Source organism: Ranitomeya imitator, chromosome 7, assembly GCF_032444005.1.
Source record: "Ranitomeya imitator isolate aRanImi1 chromosome 7, aRanImi1.pri, whole genome shotgun sequence".
Classification (NCBI taxonomy): Eukaryota; Metazoa; Chordata; class Amphibia; order Anura; family Dendrobatidae; genus Ranitomeya; species Ranitomeya imitator.
In genome coordinates, this window is record NC_091288.1 from 191,755,747 (window position 1) to 191,779,247 (window position 23,501).

The window sequence follows — 23,501 nt, forward strand, 5'->3', positions numbered from 1 at the left end:
AAAAAGGGAATTCTGACTCAATTTCAGATTTGGGGCGAAGGAAGGTTTGGACATGTTAAAATTCAACATGGCCAATACGTGGTTTATGGTTTGGTCTACCATAGGCTTCGTAGGTTGATAAGAAGATGACAATTCACAGCAATAGTTATTTATTGGGCATTTTAAATAGACCTTCTGAAGGTTTAAAAGAAAAAAAAAGTGTCAGAAGAAAAATGTAAAAGGTTACTTACCAGTTTCTTCTTCTCGATAATCTGAATTAGAATTTGCTGTACAAGTGCATTCCAGGTGCTCTTCTAATCTCACCAGAACTTCTTTTAACTTGGGTTTTTTCCTTACATATTCTACTTTTGCCACCTTAAAAATAAAAACAAATCTATAAATGAGGACTACCTTTAAAACGATTGTCCATAACCCAGTTTGCATGGAGGTATCAAACATGCAAGACAAGGTTTAAAACCCAGTATATCATTACAAATAGAGTATGCGCGAGTAATTCACCAAGTCGAAAATTAGAAACCATGTAGTGAAGCTCATTCCACCACCAATAGTTGGCATGAACTTGTCATGGACAATGGACCATCAATATTTTCAGCTTATTCCGTTATATGAACACTAATGCCATTCAATTTCAAATAAAAAAAGTTGACATATCAAAAGTATCCATATATTGAATAAAATGGCTTCCGGAAATACCAGCTTATGCCCAACATGCCCCGTAACCATAACAGATAGGACCTTCACATTCATCTATAGTGATTGGTGCTAAAGAATATTTTAGTAACATGTTATTAATCTACCTACCATCTAGGCCCAATATATACTATGGGCGTATGCCACCTATAAAACAAGCCATCGGTGTTAATGTTAACTCACTTGCCCTATTCTTAGACTCCCTGATTAAAACTTTTTTTTTTTCCCCTAAAAGCCAAATGACATCATTTCGTGATAAGAAAATTGGCAAGGAGGATAAAACAAAAACAGAGAGCAATGATATACCCCCATTGTTGTTGTTCAAACGCTGGTTGTAGATAATATTGACCATGTGCCATGCCAAAATCAGCTTGTAATCTGTAGATAAAATATATTATCGGAAGAAACATTTTCCTACACAGCTCTGACCACACCAAGAGGCGAAAGTAACGATTAGTGAAATGGTGCTACAGGGAGAATAGAGTCACTAATGCTCCATGAATTTTAGGTGTATGTACTGGACGTGATGGGACTGCAACAGACAAATGATTTGTACAACATAGAAACACAAAAAACAGTGAAGCCTCTTGATATGGTCTATAAATGTTTCCTGAAAATATCAGTACTTATGGACAGTCAGACAGTCAGAATCCCCCACACGGTAATGTTCGGCCCAGTGGTCCTATGTTCTTCACAAGAGCGCTCCTTTGGTAGGGATTTTCCAGAAAGTTGGAGAAATCCTACAGGTTGGATCTTTTTCTGAGAAAAAAAAACTGCCAGGGAAGAGTAAGGATGCCCCCCATACAAATTAGATTGTCGGACGATCCTGATGTTATTGGCAGGTTCAGACAACTAAACTAATTAAATTTGCAGATGATGCAAAGCTAGAAAGTATAGGTAAGGGAAGACAAAGGATTTAGAAGGATCTAGATAAGCTTGAACAATGTGCAGTGACTAAAAGAGTAGTATTTACCACGGAGAAATGCAAGATTCTACATCTGGGCAAGAAAAAAAATGAAGATTACAACTTTAGAATGGGAGGAATAGAACCAAGCAACAGCACGTGTGAAAAAAACGTGGATACACTAATAGATCACAGACTGCACATGAGTCAACAGCATGATGAAGCAGCAAAAAGGTAAACAGTTCTAGGATGTATTAAGAGAAGCATAGAGTCTAGATCACGTGAAGTAATTATCCCCCTCTACTCCTCCTTGGTCAGGACTCAAATGGAATACTGTGTTCAGATCTGGGCACCACATTTAAAAAAAAAAAAACATTGCAAAACTGGAGCAAGTTCAGAGAAGAGTTACCAGGATGGTGAGCGGACTGCAAACTATGTCGAACGAGGAACAGTTAAAGGTTATGGGAATGTTTAGCTTACAAAAAAAGCAGGCCAAGAGGAGACTTAATAGTGGCCTACAAATATCTGAAGGGATGTCTCAGTGTAGAGGTATCATCATTCTCATTTGCAAATGGAAAAAAAAGAAGCAATGGAATGAGTTTCACAAAAAGTTACAGCATATTAAAAGTAAAATAAAGTGTAATTAAAATTAAGTCTACGCCATCATTCATATCTAGTTCTCATCAACATAAGCAATCAAAACCAGGCACTATATAAAAAAATAAAATAAAAATAAACGTTAAAAAAAAAAAGAAAAGAAATAAAAAAAAAAGGGTTTTCACAGTAGTCAGACAGGAAGTATCGAACACTAAGCATTCAGTCACTGCCCTTTTTGTCAACAGGACATGGAGCCTACTTTCATTAGCCCTGCAAACAAAAGTCTTATAGCCAGACAGTAACAGAAAAAAAGTCAAAACGTAAGGCATTTCCAGGGCTGTCAGACTTCCATTGAAAAAGTCAAAGCTGTATGTGACCATTATGAATGCCTTGCAAGAAGGTCAACTTCGGGTCGAAGTAATATGTTTTAGCTTCTTTTATAGTGAATGTGCCTCTGTTAATGCTTTTCAAGATGCTGGGTAAATTTGACTCATCCGGCATGAAAGAACGCCTAATCTGCAAAATTCTCGAAGATCAAATGATGATTAAGACCTAACACTGAAGATACAGACAGCAAAATCTCTAATTATCGAGCCAAGCCGTGTCGGAATTAAGAGGATATCTAGGAAAGTACCTTTTCTCCAATGTGGTCTTTTAGCAGAAAAAAAAAAAAAAAAAACACACAAACAGTTGCAAAAATTCACCATTATCATTTAGAAGTAGTTTAGTCTTACAAGCCGTTAATCTCTCTACGGACCACTATTCTCCAATGCAGTTCAAGACAAACCTATGACTCATCTTTTTTTACTTACCGGCCAAGCTCAACAAATCACCATAAATGGTGAAGTCTAGGAGGCTTCTAATAATTTAATGTTTGATTTAGAAGATGGGGATTTTTTTCCCCTAGCCTTATAAAAATCAATTTAGACCTTATCTTGTTTCATTCTTTTACCCTCAAAGCTAAAAAAAAAAAATCTGGAAACACAAATATGTACACAGCCTTTTCAACCATACTTGCGTATTTGTCGAAAGAAGAAAAGACGAAGAAAACTACAATGTCCCGCTGATAAATACAGCTGCTAACCTACCGTGCCCCCTTATGTACTCTCTACCCTCATCCAAATACCAATAGATAAAGCCCTTTTGTAGAAAGTTAGTCTGTTGTTGGTAACTCTTGAAAAGTACTGGGGTGGGCATAACAATATCAACACAGGAGATCTGGAGAGCTTCTTTGTGTAGCCTCTTTTGACAGTGTCATTTTCTTTTAAGAAGTCTTCTTTATTTTTCTTTTATCCAAGGACAGAGAATGCAGAAAGCTGGTCAAATCCTCTACCGCAGTCTCTATACATGCCCCTTGGACATCAGCTGTTACTTGGGTATAAATGAGCCATCCAGAATTTCAAGATAGAAGGTCAAGAATGATACAAAAAGTTGGACAAGGTTTCATCGCAGCTTAGAAGAGAAGTTATCTATAACATTTATCGAATTCTCCTGGAAAACAGCTGTCGAGAGACTTGAGACCCCTTTCTGAAGGCTACAAACCAATATGGCACTTGGTTTGTAAGAAACACGTTGAATTCTGCTTCTGTTGCAGATAGCCATGATGATTAAGTGGCAAGAGGTCTTTTAACTTCACTCACGACTCACTATTAAAAATGTGGCAGTACAGTCAGCTAAGTTATTAAGGTTTTACTGGCAGCAACCATTGCTTAAAATTACACAGGCTATCAGCCAATGAAGAGTAGAGATTAGTATGTGGAGTTAGATAATCAGAAGTTATTACAAGGGGAAACAAGCTGCTCATGGGATAATGATTATATGTACGGCATCAGTAACTGCACAGTTCTCACACGATTAAATCAGATTTATGGCCCAAACTCAAGCCGAAAATGTTGCGCCTCATTATAAAAGGTGCAATCAACAGACACCAACCGGTGACATTAAGTTGCAGCTTTATCTTTAGACACTACATATTCGGCTATATCTCATGGACACTAAACATGCTGGACCTCTCACTTCGTCCAGTTACCATGGGTGTCCGTATGCCAAAGAGTTCATCAATGTCCCTAGTAATATAGCGCACATGACATTGGGTCGCGGTCTCTAAACACACTGATCCTTATCTGACCAGTTGCCGTGGGTGACCGCACAGCACCCCATACGCTGGGTTACCTTCTAGGAGCTCCTGCTCCATACGCCGACTCCAGTCAGTACTCTCTCTCAGGGAAGCTGCCGAACTGGGATCACCATCCCGGGCAATGACTTGCTCACCAGGCCACCCGACAGTCCAGATCCTCAGACGGGCTGTAGCTTCCCCAAACACAGTGCCATCACGTACTTTGCACAAAGCGTCCTCTCTGTGCGCTATTCAGGATGTCATCCCCATCTGGGACCATCCAACACACAGGCCCCCAGGTCCAAGGCCTCTCCCATGTGGTCTTCAGGAATCTAGTCCTACTCCCAGGACCTCCCAACACAGAGGCCCTCCAGGACCTGGCACACAGACCACTCAGGTCCATCCATTTTTCCCCTTGTGAGCCACATGGTCACATTATATACTTGTAGCCACTCCCATAGGTGGGAGGTGGCTAGTTCAACCATTATAACCAGATATGACTCCATGCATATCCTGAGGAGCACATGCAGCGCTCACTAGCTGTAACAAGGGACACTGCATCACTAATTATATATATCAGTCTATACATCTGAATCTCGCCCTCCATAAAACAAAAATGACCCTTTATTATGCTCACTTAGGGGGTAGTTCAGTCTGATCTGGATTTGGCTCATGCTCTTCTTGTTTCGTGTGGATGACTCCATCTACGTGATCCACACAGTGTCCTCGGCATCGCTCTACAGCGCAGGCATTCTTCTCTGCCCTGCTGAGGTCAGAGCAAAATATTGTACTGCGCATACGCCGGCACTCTGGCCTTTCCCCATGCATGCACATTGTAGTACTTTGCCCTCAACAGGTCAGATAAGTGTACTTGCGCAGGAGCGAGATGCCAAGGACACTGCGGATGCTGTAGAACACAATATCCACATGAAGCTAGAGAGGAGCCACCAGAACAGAAACACTTATCGAACCCCGTAAAAGAGTATTGTAAAAGCCAATTTTAGTTTTATGGAGAGCGCAATGGGGACTTACCGTATATACAGCATTCTAGAATGCTGTCACATAGGGCTTACATGTGCTGGCTCTAATTTATATGGGAAAAACATTGTAGTTCTACTGGACCAAAGAGGTCACATTACTTTAATGTTGATGGGGACCAAAGTCAGCAGATCACATCCAATATCAACTGATATCCAATGTGTATGTGGGCCTTCCAACAAGACCATCAGAAGAGAAGGATCAGGCAGTAGAAATTCAATGGCCGATCCTTTTGTTCTCATTCACAATAAGCCACTGCCAAAAGCAATCTGACAGCGACTAAGAAAACACAGGAGCACTCAGGCCTAGTATTCTGGTGTTTGTGGTTCATAAGAGACAGCTGTCACTTTTGGCTGAATGATCGTCCGGCTAAATAATGTATATGAAAGCCTTTACGTTTGGTTCAGTACTGTTAATCCCTATGTATACAGTGCAAACATTCTGAAGCAATTTTCAGCTGGGGAACTCAGACAAGTAACATAAAGAATTAAAACTAACTGTAGAGACTGGCCACACTGTTCTGGAGGTGCTCGTGCTTGAGGAAAGAACTGTGGGCATCTTGATTTAGTGAAAGTTAAAATCCTCAGCACCGAAGAAGACAAAAGGTAGAGCTTGTACCTTTTGTCTTTTTTGGTGCTGAGGTTTTTTTTTTTTTTTCTTTACTTTCACCAAATAATTAAAACTACTCAGACATAGGTGAACTGTGGGCTATTAAATGACCAAACAAGTAGCCATATGGTGTTCATTTAGAAGCTAGATCTGAAAGTATCCATTTCAAGTATAGTTTCCTCGACACATCCTATAGTGAAAATCAATATAAAAAGTCACAGGATCAATTTATCGTGCGACCCACAGACTCATGTTACGCTAGAATACAAAAAAATATATATACTGTATATAGTATACTGATATACACCAAGACAACATGGGCAGAAAAAGCTCTCCTTCAAGTAAGTGAAGGTCTGTAAAATATGCCATTAGTTAAACTGAGTCTAATCACGAGATGACCAGGCACAGACACTAGGTGCACCCTAGTCGTGACCGGGCAGTAGATTGCACCTTCTGACTTGTTCTCTATCTATTTTTACCATCCTCTGTCAATCAAGAAATAAGTGGCAGGCGATAGATGGAAAACAAGTAAGTGGGAAGGTGCCCTGAATTGCTAGGTCATGTCATAGGTGTGCAGAGTCCTTGTAATTGGTTTGAACAGTTATTCTGTGCAGATGTACTTTAAAAAAAAAAAAATGGACTGACTTCTATCAAAACACAATGTAACGGGATTGGCAAGAAATACTATACTTACAAAGTTTAACACCAACTAACAACTGGTTGAATTGAACATTCTCAAATTTCTTCTTCAGCGCTGCTACCATCATGCTCAATAAAGAAAAATCCATTGTGGACCAGAGCATGTTGGGTCATCCACTCCTAGTTTCTCGTTCAAACATATTCCAGACTTTACTACTCAGTGAACTCATCACATGGACATATTTGACTAGAATTATACCCAAGATCACAATACCCCTTCTTGTTCCTCTAGGGCCATCTATTCAGATTCCAGATGTGGTTGATCTCTTTTAGGCTTTCAGTTTTTTGAAACTACTTAACCCTTATATTATGAAATACCTTAGGACATACACTACCTAATAACCTGAAAGAGCCTTTTTTTTTGCACAAATTGAACTGAATTAATACTTAAAATATTTACTCCAAGAGTAATTAGGTCAATTCTTTAGAGGGCAAATAATTAGTGCTTTACGCAACATAAATGTGTAAGTTATGGTTGTTAACTTTAAAGAACCAAGAAAATTCTTCTTAGGTATGGTTTTTAGACCAAGGCCAAATTTAGTTGTCTACAGACAGACTGCAGTAAACATTATCAATGTTTAATAGTAAAATAAGATTATGGCCAACCTCAACACCAGTAAAAAAAATTCTGACCTAGTCAATTTTTTTTTTTTTTTTACAACAACTTTGCCGCTCACAACTATAATCTATATATCGATCTATCAATCTATATAAATAGTACAGACCAAAAGTTTGGACACACCTCAGTTAAAGATTTTTCTGTATTTTCATGACTATGACAATTGTACATTCACACTGAAGGCATCAAAACTATGAATTAACACATGTGGAATTATATACTTAACAAAAAAAAGTGTGAAACAACTGAAAATATGTCTTATATTCTAGGTTCTTCAAATTAGCCACCTTTTGCATTGACATTCTCTTGATGAGCTTCAAGAGGTAGTCACCGGGAATGGTCTTCCAATAATCTTGAAGGAGTTCCCAGAGATACTTAGCATTTGTTGGCCCTTTTGCCTTCACTCTGCGGTCCAGCTCACCCCAAACCATCTCTATTGGGTTCAGGTCTGGCGATTGGAGGCCAGGTCATCTGGCGTAGCACCCCATCACTCTCCTTCTTGGTCAAATAGCCCTTACACAGCCTGGAGGTGTGTTTGGGGTCATTGTCCTGTTGAAAAATAAATGATGGTCCAACTAAACGCAAACCAGATGGAATAGCATGCCGCTGCAAGATGCTGTGGTAGCCATGCTGGTTCAGTATGCCTTCAATTTTGAATAAATCCCCAACAGTGTCACCAGCAAAGCACCCCCACACCTCCTCCTCCATGTTTCATGGTGGGAACCAGGCATGTAGAGTCCATCCGTTCACCTTTTCTGCGTCGCACAAAGACACGGTGGTTGGAACCAAAGAGCTCAAATTTGGACTCATCAGACCAAAGCACAGATTTCCACTGGTCCAATGTTCATTCCTTGTGTTCTTTAGCCCAAACAAGTCTCTTCTGCTTGTTACCTGTCCTTAGCAGCGGTTTCCTAGCAGCTATTTTACCATGAAGGCCTGCTGCACAAAGTCTCCTCTTAACAGTTGTTGTAGAGATGTGTCTGCTGCTAGAACTCTGTGTGGCATTGACCTAATCTCTAATCTGAGCTGCTGTTAACCTGTGATTTCTGAGGCTGGTGACTCTGATAAACTAATCCTCAGAAGCAGAGGTGACTCTTGGTCTTCCTTTCCTGGGGCGGTCCTCATGTGAGCCAGTTTCTTTGCAGCGCTAGATGGTTTTTGCCACTACACTTGGGGACACTTTCAAAGTTTTCCCAATTTTTCGGACTGACTGACCTTCATTTCTTAAAGCAATGATGGCCACTCGTTTTTCCTTACTTAGCAGCTTTTTTCTTGCCATAATACAAATTCTAACAGTCTATTCAGTAGGACTATCAGCTGTGTATCCACCAGACTTCTGCTCAACACAACTGATGGTCCCAACAACATTTATAAGGCAAGAAATCCCGCTTATTAAACCTAACAGGGCACACCTGTGAAGTAAAAACCATTCCCGGTGACTACCTCTTGAAGCTTATCAAGAGAATGCCAAGAGTGTGCAAAGCAGTCATCAAAGCAAAAGGTGGCTACTTTGAAGAACCTAGAATATAAGACATAATTTCAGTTGTTTCACACTTTTTTGTTAAGTATATAATTCCACATGTGTTAATTCATAGTTTTGATGCCTTCAGTGTGAATGTACAATTTTCATAGTCAGGAAAATACAGAAAAATCTTTAAATGAGAAGGTGTGTCCAAACTTTTGGTCTGTACTGTATATTTATTTATTTTACTTTTTTTGAGGGTTTGCATCAAGGACATAATAGGACAAAATAACTGAAAACTTCAGGTGTGCATTCACCTCCTAGAGTCAGTACTTTTCAGAGCATCCATTTGCAGCAATTACAACTACAAGTCGCTTTGGATAAGTCTCTAAGCTTTCTACATCTTGCCACTAGGATTTATGTGCATTCCTCAAGGCAAAACTGCTCCAGCTCCTTAAAATTAGATAGTTTCCTCTGGGTTTTGACTAGGCCACTACAAAACATTTACACGTTTCACCTTAAGCCACTCGACTGTTGCTTAAGAAGTATGCTTTGGGTCATTGTCTTGGAAGGTGTACCTCCATCCCAGTCTCAAATCACTGACGGGCTTTAACAGGTTTTGCTCAAGAATTTTCCTTTATTTTGCACCATCCATGTTCCCTGTCCCTGCTGCCAAAAAACATCCCCACAGCATGATGCTGCCACCACGTTTCAATGTAGCGATGGTGTTCTAGGGGTGATGAGCTGTGTTGGTTTGGCACCAGACAGTGTTTACCTTGGTGGCCAAAAAGTTCAATTTTGGCCTCATCTGACCACAGCACCTTCCTCTATACAATTGAGGAGTCTCCCACATGTATTTTGGCAAACTCAAAACGAACCTTACGATGTTTGTGTGAAAGTAAAGACTTTGTTCTGCCCACTTTTCCATAAAGGCCACCTCTATGGAGTGTACAGCTAATTGTGTTCTTATAGACAGATACTCCAGTGTCTGCTTGGGAACTCTACAGCTCCTTCAGGGTTACATTTGGTCTCTGCACTGCCTCTCTGATTAATGCCCCCCGTTGCCCATGCTGAGTTTTGGTGTCCGGCCCTCTCTTAGCAGGTTTGTTGTGGTACCATGTTCATTCCATTTAATGATAATGCATTTGATGGTTCTCTGGGGGATCATGAGAGATTAGGGATCTATTTATCCAACCCCTGACTTGTACTTCTCAACAACGTTGTCTCTGTTGAGATCTCCTTGGTCTTCATAGTGCTGTTTGGTTCATTGGGGTCTCTTGATTAATGTTGGTGCAGCCTCAGTGGACTTTCAGAAAAGGTGTGTATATGCTGACAGACATGTGACACTAAATTGTACACAGGTGGACGTCCTTCACTAAGCATGGGACTTATGAAGGTAACTGCTAGCACCAGAAATGTTTTAGGGGCTTCATAGCAAAATGGGTGAATACGTATGTACATGCCAATTTTTAGCTATTTGATCCCATAAATTTAATGTATGCCTATATTTTTATCACTTCACTAACTTAAATTAATTAGTGATGATGCAGAAGTAATTCAGAGACACCACATTTTCATTAATGAAGCATATTTCACAAGTCCTGAGAACTTCTGCCACAGATGTACGCCAATCTCAAATTGGAGTACATTTTTTGGAAAAATTTACACTAAAGTGACGAAAATTTTCTTAATTTGGATAGCTTGGTAAAGCCCCATCCTTCACCCATCTGGGTGGGGTTTGCCAAGACTGACTTGAAAATGACATAGTGGATTGGTTGGCTGTGTAAATTTAGAAACTAATCCGCAGCATTGCACGCTTGGCGGTTCCAAGCGCTGTGGATTAGACAGGGGTGGAAAGAGATGATTTGCATAGCTCCGCCTACTGCAAAGGATTCTGGGTAAACCTGCTATTCTTTGTATTATGCTGCTTGCAAGTACTTTCCGTTTCAGGAAAGCATCCACTATGTATTTCCTTTGAGTAGAGGGCTTTTCGGTCTCTTTCGTCCCGCTACATTTAGCCCAACTTGGGTCTCTCCCTAAGGTGGCTAGCATGTATTGAAAATGACAAAAATTGTAAAATTTTTGCACAACTTCAGCGTTGCGTGGAAAAAAAAAAAAAGTTGTAATGATTATAAGACAGAGCTGCCCTTAAAACAGCATACAAAGCTGTAATGATTCAGCAAATTAAAACTACTTTGAAAAAAAAAAAAGTTGAGATCCAACAAAGAACAGTATTAAAATCCATCAGATGAAGTATTCAGAACAGTGCTAGGACATTGTATATCTAAATTAATATCATTTGCCGATCCAATAAATATGGGTTATCTTCAAAAGAGACTCAAATATGGAATTCAAGTCGGGTTCTGGAACCCACATCTACAACCCAAGCAATCATCAGAGGTCCAAGTTCCAAGAACAAGGCAACTATTTGAGAAACCAAAAATGTGTCTCTGAAGTTAATCATAACCCATGCTTTACTACTGATGAATGCACAATATGATGTGGTATCCTGACTATTAGACCCAACTGATGTGGAAATGATGCAGTACCATAAATATAATTCAGAACATCTCAAACATTAATCATCTCCAGCAAACATCCAGAAGGAAATCTGCATCAAAAGAGCAAGTCTGGCATAATCTCTTTCATTAGATGCGGGGAGTCACAGACAGGGCATTTATAGAATGAATCATTTCTATGTGAGGTGGTGGGTTGGGAAAGTACATGAAGAAAGGGAGAAATATTCAGGAGACAGACTCTGGAAAGGTCAATGAGCTAAATTTGGGTGGCATGTAGACTATTTGTGGGAGTGTATTAGGAAGCAAAAAAAAAAACACTTTTAATCAATATAACACTAGGTGCTACTGCAGAGAAGGACTTGGATGGCACAGGGCTTGCATAATAGTCCTATACGGTAGGCCCATCATTTAGACCATTTGCCTATGGTTTGTCACTAATATGACCAGAATGTCAGTATAAAGTCAATATTAATGCCCTGAAAGTTCATTTATAGATCAATTATACAAAGGAACGAATTTCCGTTCCAAAAAGTGTTGGCTTTTAACTAGATTACATTCCATGCCTTACATTTAAAAAAGGGACCTCAAAAGAACCATAGATTTGGAGCAGGTAACAAATCTGGTTTTCAGAAAATAGACAGTTTTGAATATAATTATCTATGTACACTCAACTCTAAGACAAAGTCAAGGCAACTAGAATGAAGAGAGCCATGTAATGACGCCATTCTTGGTTTAGAAGTCTACTAGTGCCATTCTACAATTGCACGCCTACAACGAAGGCTCTGATCAAGTTGACATCCTCTTTAAAAACGGTACTTTCTGCAATAGTCCTTCAAATTCTTTTCCTAAACTTTCCAAGGACAGAAAGTTATTTTAAGTTACTGAGCCACTCTATAATTACAATTTGAAGGGAAAAAAATGGTAAGGTTGCCAACTCGATGTAAAAGATGCAGCCAGATGCCCTTGTGGGAACAGTCAACGTTATCATTTATTGATCTCTGGATGTGCCCGTGTACTCAGCCAACATTTAATTTCTATGATCTCAGTACCTTGTCATTATAAAAAGGCCTCTATTTTAATAGAAAAAGGAAGTCTTGATAAAACTAGAAATTGTGCAAACAGTCGAGAAAGTTAAAAAACATTCCAGGAAAATGGAGAGACCCAATAGCCTGTAACACTTTCCACCACATCCTGCGTGACTCTCCGGTACAATTTACTAAATGACGCCACACAAAAGCCCTTCAAGTCCCAAGTCCAGAATTAGAAAACGCTGCTTGTCAACTGCATAAAGCCCCAAGAAAAAGGCGGTTGTTGCGGTGTATACTGTGCTTCTTTGTCTATGTTGGGAGGTGAAGGGGTGAGCTTCCAGTTTCAAGTATTAAACACCCGTTCTCCTAACATGCTCTTTGACCTTCTGTCCTTTAACTTCAGTCGGATAAATTAGCTGGAGTTTGTTCCAACGTTACATATCCGCTATACCACACAGACATAAAATGGATGTTGTTATCTGGATGATTATTCATCAGGACTTTGTAAAATCCTTGGTAAAATTACATTCTTAGTAGAAAAAAAAAAAAGAAAGAGCAAAACATAAAATTTAGGATTTATCTTAAATTATAAAAGATAAGAAAATACAAAGCTAAAGTAGTAATATCTAGAATAGCACAACCGACCAGTATGCATTTTCCAATGTTCTGGCTGACTAATCTGTCAAAAGTACGATATATATAGCTACTAATGACACCTACATTTTCCAGTTCTTTATATAGCTCCAGTATATTCCACATCTCGCATTAATCCACTCCCTATAGGCCTCAATTCATTCATACTATAAAGCCACTTTCGTAGGAAACCTGTTAACTCAAGCATGTTCAAGTCACGCTGTGGGGGTGGGGTGGGAAACAAACAAAAAAAACAAAACCATAGAACACTGCATACAAACTTCATGCGAATGTTTAACCCTGGCTGGGTTCAAGATCATGGCCAATGTAAGCACTTCAGTAGGGGGAAAAAAAAAAAAAAAAAAAAAATGAATAATGTGCTACTGTTACTCAATTAACCAATATCTTAATTCAGATTAGAAAGTGAATCATCCCTTAAACAAAAAAAAAAAAAAAAAAAATCAAAGAAGGGGTATGGTGTTAAGGTACTTATTCAATTAATATCAGGAAAGGTCCAATATGCCAAAAGCAAGCTAATCAGGAAATATAGGTCATCGATGTATCAGCACGCATCTCTTGGGATCGGCCTTGGGCAGTTAAGAGTTTGAACTTATCACATCTGGTCTATCATGCAATCCAGTAAATCAAAGACATCCATGAAGAATAGCACAGGAACTCAAAATTAGGTTGATCCACAAGCGGATACTTCATCCTTCAAATCATGACCCTAGAATGAGCTCCAAAAGTCCAAACAAAAGGCAACCCCATTTGAGGCCACGTCATCATTTATGGTTTATTCCTGCTCACAAACACATTTAATGCCAACATCTAGCAGAAAATAAAAAGGTTCATTAATAAAATAATGGTGTTTAGGCTACCAAAATCACTCAAACCAATAGTGGAGAACTGACATAGATCCAAACATGGATTGATGTCCTAAGACAAAATTGACCCAGGCCAGGTCAAGATCTGGATGACAGTCTGCCTACCTTGACACTCCGGTGGTGTATTCTTGATGGTTGGCATTTAACACTGCTGGTATTACAGCAGCCTGTGCAACGTTTCACCTCCACACAAGGTGGCCATATCAGAAAGTTTGCAGATGTTGGGTCAATTTGGCTACGAGGTATCTCGTATATAACAGTCCTTGTTTTGCAAACTGCAGGAACAGCTTCCTCTGTTAAAAAAAATAATAATTTAAAAATTGGTGAGATCATCATCATCATCTTTTGCATGTTTGGTTCATTTTATAAATCCCCTCCACGCACAAGGAAAAAAAATTTCAATTGCAGTAATATAGAGCCACACGTCATATTATTTGCATCCATCATACAATTTAAGTATCAAGCAAAGTTATGACTAAGCAAAACACCTGCTGCAATCTCAGTCATACAATCTGTCACCTATGTCTTGCTAAATATATACTCTCAGCAAGTGTGAAAGTTAAATCTATGTGCACTGAGATAATCATTCATACTGAATCATCCAAGGCCATCTCTGCAGACAACCTCCACAATGAATTGTTGCTCGTGGAAAGGAAAACAGACAATTAGGTTCTGCAATAAATACTTTTGAAGGGCAGAGCAACCATATGGCCTCAATATTAACATGTAGGTGGTGATATTGTCGATCAAGACTATATCTAGCCAACATTTACTAAAGGCAGCCCGCAGAACAAATCCATAATAAAAAAAACCAAAATATAAAAGTGCTCCATAAAATTACAACCAAAAACATTATTATATGAAGGATTCATGGTAATTGGAAGCAAACGTTAATGATGGGAGTTGTCAGAGCCTTAAAAATTACCATGTTGTTGGATGTCCATGCTCCTAAGAGGAGTTGGGTCTGTAGACTTCCTAGAGTCGAACACGATGATGTCCTGTCAGTTTTTCCATACTAAGGCATTTTCCTAAGAAAATACCCACCAGTTACCAGCACTGGATAAGACAATGTTTAAAGGTCAATTATTAATGGTGGAAAATTTGTTTTATGATTGGGATATCCATGGAGCGGCAGGAGATTCCAAGAAGATTGCATTTTCTATACAAAACTACTGGATCCATAAGTTAAAAGGTCACAATACTGGTACCATCCATTGGCAAATAGAAGGGCTATTCGTTTGCAAATAGGGGGTAGGGATTTGTGTTCTGTAGACTTGAATATGGCATGACCCTATATTATCAATACTGACATTGAATAAGATCTTAAACCAGGACCAACAGAATAGTATTTAAAGGTGACTTAATGGTTTTATATTAATGTTATTTACCGATGCACTTTAATTCTGACACCGTAACAAAATCATCCCTTGCTGAACGCTCAAAATTTCATTTCATACACAAATTTACAAAAAGTCTCCATTACATATTTACCGTATGTGGTCTCTTTTCGAAGTATAGAACAGTTAGTAGATAGAAAATGTCTAAGTGATCCCATCTCCAAGACAAGATCATTAACAAGAATTGGTGATAAATATATCACAGTAGCCATAATTGAAATGTATACCTGACTGATGAACCTTTATGAAAAATAATGAGGTAGGAGTGATTAAAACAAAAATCATCTCACCAACACTTCGCTTCCTTCGAATAGGCACAGACCTCTTCTCTTGAACATGTTTATTGTGATGGAAGTTGTGTGTCTGCGGTTTTAGGTTTCCTCCTGTTCCTACCGATAGATCAGAAGTTCCTAAAAAGGGGAAAAAAAAGAAACCCATATTACATAGATGACAATGTACAATATTATCTAAAAACTCCAAGTTTGGGTAGAATATACACACACACACACATTTGTACTGTTCCTTCCTGCAGAAACATTGGCCTAAAAAAAAGTCAGTACAAGACCACGTTTACCTAGTGCCCCGTCGTATGTCTATAAATTGTATTATGAACTCAGTTCCTGGCAATCTGCCCTCCTACAAATGGTAGTAATGTTATGGCCTACAAACAACATGCTTTATTCAATGCTGCCACAGTATGATGTCCACACTAGCAGTAACTGTTTAGCAATATTAGTTTCATGGAGGTCAATGAATAGTGACAGTGCAATTCAATAAATAGTGACAGTGCAATTGTCACTCTAGAAAGGTCAAGGATCCTACCACATAGGCTACAGTTGCATCCTCAATCGACAACAACGAATCACTCTTCAACGAGCAACAGGACAGAATATCACAAAACCTTTACCCACAGTAGAACTTGTTCTTTAACCCCCTGACCTTTAGAGCAGTTGTTCAGGCAAACATGTCTGCTTTCTTCTCCAGGATTACGCCCCTTCTGTTTGTGTGTGGTATTGCATCTCAGCTACATTTCACTTAATTGGAACCAAGATGCAATACATGACAACCAATGAACAGGTATGGTGTGGTATATACTGGAAGATTGCCATGATTTTCTAATTCTGGACAACACATTTCAGTAATGATAGGGCAGGGGAGTGGGGTGAACAAAACATTTGACAAGGAAGAATATTTAGAGCAGGGTAAATAAATAATAACCTTGGCAGGCAAATACTGAGAAACATTACATTGCATGAGGCCTAGTCACAGAGCCTAATGGGACATCATTACATACATCATGGGGCTTAGTAAATAGCTGAGGTCCCGAGGATGCCAGGTGCATAAGTGAAGCTTGGCTGCCTGGGAGCACCATTCAATGAGAACTGAAATATTCTCTTCTGTTGGTAGTATGACTAGAGTTGCCAACTTGACTTTATTTTTTCTTGACAACGTATAATAAAAAAGGTGTTTTGTTTTTTTTTTTAACAGACACATTGGAAAACCTATCATAAATCATGATTAGAATATACATGTCTTTAGTCCATAATTCTGATAAGACTTTAGTTGCATTCACTTTAAACCGTACAATGATACATTTGACAAGTTATCTGTTTAGGTTTCTACAGCTAGAAAAAGAAAAATAAAAAAATAAAAAAAGACGGCTGGCTTACACTTTTTTTTTTTTAATTTATTTTTTTCGCCCAGTCGTATTACGGTACGTCATGGGCTACAACATAGAAGACAAAGTATCTGACACTAGTCACAATCCATGAGTCAAATGTTCCGGGGTCAGAAACCAAGAGAGCACATCGTAAACTAAAGGGGGAAGACAAAGACGTAGTCAAGTCACAGTCCGAGGTCAGAATACCAGAAAGATAAGGGATCAGAAAAAAAAAAAAAAAGGGGGGGGCTAGGCACACAGACGGTCATAACTACGTCCAAGATAAGGCAGCAAACAGAGCACAGGAATACAAGACAATGCACCACCAAGCAAATGCAGAGATCTGGGACTGACAGCTTGACTAAGTTGCTGGGTAATAATTTAGAACAGGGAACACCAGAAGAAAGCTCAGCACCTCCCATCCTCAGATTCGACAGCCGAGTAGTCGATCACAATACTGACAGCTCAGCAAGACTCAATTGGACAATCGAGTTGTTACTCACTGCATCTAAGATACAGCAAGCGGAGGAATCATGACACCAACGTGTTAGCGATCCAGATGCTGCGCAGATTTGTTGCAGTAACAATCAGTGGAATAATCATGACAACCTGATACATAAAAATGTTTGAGATGCGGTCTTGGGTAATCCATAATTAAGTTGACTATACATCAAAGCATTATTGAAGCCAAATAAGAATCCACTGGTTAAGCAACAAAACTCGAATGGTGTTTGCACCCCTACTTTGTCTTCTATTCATCACATGGACGGGCAATGTGGAGATCTGGGGGAGGGGGATCAACAGCATTACCATCCTAGAGAACCAACAAAGGTGTCATGTCCTACACACAGTATCCAAAATTGTGAGCAGACACAATGAATGGGGTTGAGGGAAACGCAAGAGACTGCCCCTTCCGTGTCACACAGGGTGTTGCCATATGTGGCGCTTTCTTCTATTTTTGATCACTTGATGTTCCCAATATCACCACGTAGTCTTAGCTTTGTAGTATGGCACAAATGAAAAAATAAAGTGAACAATTTTAATTTCAGTATTTTTTTTAACTGGTGTATGGTATGATCCTCATTATACTGTCTAGTAAAATTCGAGATCCATCACCATTTTATACATTCTTTGCTGCAGATAATCCTGCAGGCAATGTTTGTCTCAGTCATTACCCTCGACATAAAAGGCTTTGATCCAGCATTCATGGCTTCCATATTCTACATATCTTATTCTGCTTTAGACGCTCTAGGAGGTGGAAAGGGATGGGGTGGGTATGATGTTGCCAACGGTTAATCTAGAATGCTTTTTTGGCAAGTGCCCAAATAGTTTCACTTAAATTTTTCATGCCCTGATGTACTGACAATGTTTAGAGAATGGATAAAATATACGACAATTAGTTCTGTAATGTATCTGAAAATGCAACTTGATCGTTACCAACAAAATGGCAAAATGGAGGCGCGCCAAGTAAACAAGACAAAAAAAAAAAAAAAAAGTAAATGAGGTGCTCCTACATGGAATGGCTAGGTATTGGCATTCGTTTTAACATCTGCCAAAAAATGCAATTACTTTTTCAGAAGCCCAGAATGGAGCCGCCTTGCATTGATCTATGGGCATAGGTAGACAAAACAAGATTAAGCTCACAATAACTCACATAGATCAACAGGGAACAAAAAAGACAAATTAAAATTATATTCATGTAAATCTAATCTAGCAATGGCCAAGTCAGTTTTTATTTTGGGGATTGGGGGGTGGGGTGGCTTCCAGTTCAGCTACTACTTAAAAAAAAAACAAAAAAAAAAAAAACAGTATTTGAGATCTGAGGGCTCGCATTCTGTTATTATCTGTTTTGCCCAGAGGAACCAATCACAGTGCAGCTTTCATTTCTAAAATGGCTCAGTTGACATGAAAGCTGCACAGCGATTGGTTGGTATTGACGACAAGAGCAAATTTTATGATCAGACACATTTTAAATGGGCCTCATTTATCCAAACTGTTTGAAAGAAACAGTCTTTGTTGGCCAAAGCAACCAATCACAGTGCAGCTTTTATTTCAACAAAGCAGTTAAGAAATAAAAGCTAGCCTGCCATTGGCTGCTATGGAAAATCTAGACTGAGGGCCACATTCATAAAGCTCCTTTAAAAGTCACTCAATTTTTGCAGCTTTGCATTTTTTACACCAGTCTTAGCCAAAAATGAGGGAAGCGTGAATAGAACGGGGAGAGACTGAGACTAAGCCCGCCTGTCTAATTCATCAAAATTTACACCACTTTAGGTGTGTAAAATACACCAAGCCAAGGCCTAACTGCAGTAACATTTCTGGCAACATCTTCAGTCTAAATTAATCAGGCCCAGTGCTTTTTGTGGGGGGTAACTTTGTTGAGGCCTACTGAATGTGCCTGATCAGAACAGCTGGCCTTGTTGCCCATAACAACCAATTACAGTGAAGCTTTTATTTCAACAAAGCCATATAAGAAATGAAAGCTGCACTGTGATTGGATGCTATAAACGACAACAAACAAAACTGGCCTTATTGCCCATAGCAACCACAGTGCTGCCTTTATCTTAATACAGCCATATGTATCCTCACCCTCAGTTTTGCCAGGGAGAGGCACATTTTAGTCAGACCTTTTCCCCTGCAAATAAATTACTTAGGGTTCATAAGTGTCCCTAGAGGTCAGTTCCTGTAATAAATGGTTAAAAACACAAGATGTGCCAAAACGACGCTATGTAGATATCAGAACTACCTTCGATGGCCAAGGCACTCGCATACATCAGGCTAAAAGTTATTTTAGGTAGTTCTCAACTCTTCGTGTAATTACATTCTGTATATAGCACGTCCCAACTGAATCTCTTCCTGCCCCGCTGTCATTTTATTTTAGCAGTGGATAAAAATGTCACTTGCTTCCTCGGCTCGGGTACAAATCGCGGCATGGTAAGGATTTAATGGCACATTGCAAGTTATGACATAAGCCGGAAGGTCAGGCCTTATGAAAAACTAATCCAGGTCATATGCCGCCATTTGTCTCAATACAAAAATGCTTTTTAATCGCATATTATATTGATCATACGTTGCATTGTCCCATTTTATGCCTGCGATCAGTCGTACATCAGATTTGTAATTCATTCCACTTTTGTCCACTAGGAGGCGACACAAAGACCTGCTGTATATATTGCTTTAGGCTACGTACACATTTGCGTTCTGCCGGGCTGCGTCGGGCGCAGCCGCGGCGACACATGCGCCCCTATATTTAACATGGGGGCGCATGGACATGCGTTTGCATGCGTTTTGCGATGCATGCGTTTTTTTGCCGCAAGCGTTAGGGCGCAGAGGACGCAGCAAGATGCATTTTTTTTGCGTCCAAAATTCGGCAAAAAAGGACGCATACGTCACAAAACTATGCGTTTTAGCATGCGTTTTTGTGCGCGTTGTGTCGCCGACGCAACATCGCACAACGCAAATGTGAACGTAGCCTTAGTAAGAGGTCTGCAAATGATTAGTGGGAGGGACCACAACAATACAGCAAGGGTATCATACTTTTGGAAAACGGTTATCACATTGGTCTTAATATTGCCAGGTTACAAAGTTATGTTTATTTTTTATTTATTTATTTTTTTTGTAACCGAACCTTGCCAGTTGCTAAAAAAATTTAATATATTTCCACTGCATACACCATCCGAGCAGGAGTATATGCAGACAAGATTCATCTACATGAATAAATCAAGGAATGACATTGGAGATGGTAAACGTGCCAAAGAAGATTAGAGGTTTCTTGCGGCTTCACATTTTTATAATTATACGTAACCCAAAGTCACTGTAATAGTCATGCGCCAAGTTCGCACTGGGGAGGCTGTGCTGTCATATTGCAGATGCTAAAATTTGAAATAGCAGTTAAAGGGGGTGTCCATATTATTTTATCATGTATGTGGGGGGTTGGGGGTTAGGATTATGTGGCACTTCCTTACATAAGTATTACACATCGTCCCATTTTTAGTGAAGCCGTCCACACAGACTGCACTTCCCTCCTATTCTCAGAAGGTCTTCTGATGGAGGAGCATGTGACCTGCCCAGCCCATCAGCCAACTACCAATTAAAGAACAGCTTTCCCCATGCAGTGGTTTTCATTGGAGGAAGCCGATCGTAGGTTTGGTCACGTGCTCCTCCATGAGTAGACACTGAGAACTTGAAATCAGTACAATCTGGGAGGAAGAGAGCACTAAACAAAAGAAAACATGTAATACTTAAATATTAGTAAGTGCCATAAAAGTAATGTCCTCGTTATATCTGTGAAAAAAAAAAAAAAAAGTGGTCCACCCATATAACTACTCAAGAAGTAAGCATACCCCTTGATATACTGTACATGCCCTCTCAAATAAATACTTTCTTAGCCCAACTAGTAGCCACACACATTGTGTGGAGACTTGGGGTTAGTTTTAAAAGAAAACAGGTCTATGAACAACCAAAAAAGCAGACCCCTTTAGTACATGTAATACCCCCATACTAGCAAAATAAGAGCCAATGACAGTGTCCAATTCATGTCTAGGGATCATTAATACGCCCTAAAAATGAATACATAATTACTTACCAAACACCAGTATACACCTTAAAGGACATCAGTCAGTCGGATCAACCCTCCTAAGCTGTCTATGTGGACATGCAGGTCATAGAAAAATCGACTCACACGATATCTTGATGAATGGTTCCTCAAGAAATCCACATTTTTCAAATATGTAAATGAGCTTAAACGATCTCTAGGAAAGACCCTACTCTGGAACAGATGTTTTCAGCTCATTTACACTTTTTTTAAGTAACCTTCTGAGGAGCCATTCATTAAATTACAGATATCAATGCATCATTTGATTCAACTTTCTCTACCCTGTATGTCTTTATAGATGGTGCAAGAGGGGCATTTCTCCCCTTTTTCCCCATACATCTATTCCATTGCTAGTTTACATTAAGGAATACAGATAGAGAAGATGAATTCCAGAATATCTTCAATACCTTTAATATACTTTTCTTTGTTCTAGAAGAGTGAATATAAAAAGGAAGGAAAGTGAAATAGAAGAAGAAGCTATAAGGGTGAGTTCAGAGTTTTTCCACATGGATTTTGGGGCAAAATAAGTGTGTAACCAAAGTGAAGAACACCAAGAAAACATGTCCCATTGACGTAAATATGGCCTCTGCACACACATACACATCCCGACGTATAGTGCTATTGAACAGGCCTAATCTCCATCCATATGGGCAGTTCAAAGTGCAAATCTGCCTCAGCATCTTAGGTTTCTGCTGCAGATTGAGGCTTGGACTGGCCTACAGGAGAACAGGGGAATCCTCCGGTGGGCCCCTGTCCAAGAGTGAACCACCACCCTCTTATATAAGCGATACTTGGCACAATATACTGGAATCACTATGTACAGACAAAGGCAGCTTTGTATTCAGGTAACAATCTACCCAGACCATCGTTATATAAATTTGTGATTAAGGATAATGTCACATTTACATGTAGCTGAGGCGTGGGGTCCTGAAGTTGATTACTGGTTGACCCTTGGCACCCCAGTCCGACACTGCACAGTACATACGTTACATATTTGGAGTAGATTGTTCTGCGATCTTGTATATGGATTTTGTGCAGATTTCATCCTTTCAATTTAAAGGGTGAAATTCGCACAATTGTCACACTTGAAATCTTAACCCTGCTGTTGTCTTCGGTCAAAAACGACCGACCTTGAACTTCAATATTCTTTAAAATATTCAAGATGTGGCTCTGAAACCCGTGGTTGACCGACCCATCCTTTAAATCAATCAACCACAAGTTTCAGAACCGCATCTTGAACACCCCAAAAAATACCAAAGTTCAAAATAGGTCTCCCCAGACCGAAGACAACAGCAGGGTTAAGATCAGCACCACTGGTCAATTTCCGCTCATAAATTTTTTTTACCAAAGTCAAGAAGAGATTTGGTGAAAAATGAATTGACTTAGTTGGGTAAGCCACACCAAAATCTACAATTTGTGAACCTAGCCCAGTATCAGACCGGGGTGCAAAGGGTCTTCCAGTAACCAACTCCAGGGCCCCACATTTCACCTACATGTTAATGTAACATTATCCTCAATCACAAATTTATATAACAATGAACGGGGTACATTGATAAATGAATAAGATGCCGCCTTTGTCTGTACATAGTGATTCAAGAATATAGTGCCAAGTACTGCTCACATAAAAGGGTGGTGGCCCACCGGAGGATTCCCCTGTTCTCCGGTGGGCTAGTCCTAACCTGAGCAGGGGTCCACTGGAGCATTCTGCCATTCTCCTGTGGGCCAGTCCTAGTCTGAAGGAATTCACAAGCAGCAAATTTTGTTGCAAAAACATAATCAAGTCTTCTCTAAGCGAACCAGAGGAAAAACAACAACCAAAAAAACAAAACAGAACTGTACTCGAAACATCCATCCCATCGAATATTGAATTCGACAGCACATGGGGCCCAGGGAGCATCGGTGGATCTTTCCACTGCTCAGTCCATGCATCCATCTCCTCTCCTGATGTCACATAGCTCTGCACATTTTTTTTTTTTACCATATGGACAGAGAAATGTTACCATGTTTAATTGGAAGTTCAGCATTATTTTCCTCCTTTCAAGATAAAAGCTC

The 23,501-nt window shown here is 39.5% G+C and overlaps 1 protein-coding gene across 4 annotated transcripts in view; it reads right to left on the reverse strand.

Moving 5' to 3' along the window:
- Positions 1 to 23,501, reverse strand: part of PDGFA (platelet derived growth factor subunit A) — a 46,297-nt gene that overhangs the window by 17,204 nt on the left and 5,592 nt on the right. For all 4 annotated transcript variants that reach the window (XR_011314716.1, XM_069734252.1, XM_069734251.1 and 1 more), the window contains exons 3-5: positions 15,486 to 15,605; positions 13,904 to 14,091; positions 231 to 354 (exon numbers count right to left, since the gene is read on the reverse strand). Coding sequence is in view for 3 of the 4 variants with exons in the window: in XM_069734252.1 (XP_069590353.1) it covers positions 231 to 354; positions 13,904 to 14,091; positions 15,486 to 15,605 (432 nt within the window). In the remaining variant the exon portion in view is untranslated. The remainder of the gene's footprint in view (positions 1 to 230; positions 355 to 13,903; positions 14,092 to 15,485; positions 15,606 to 23,501) is intronic.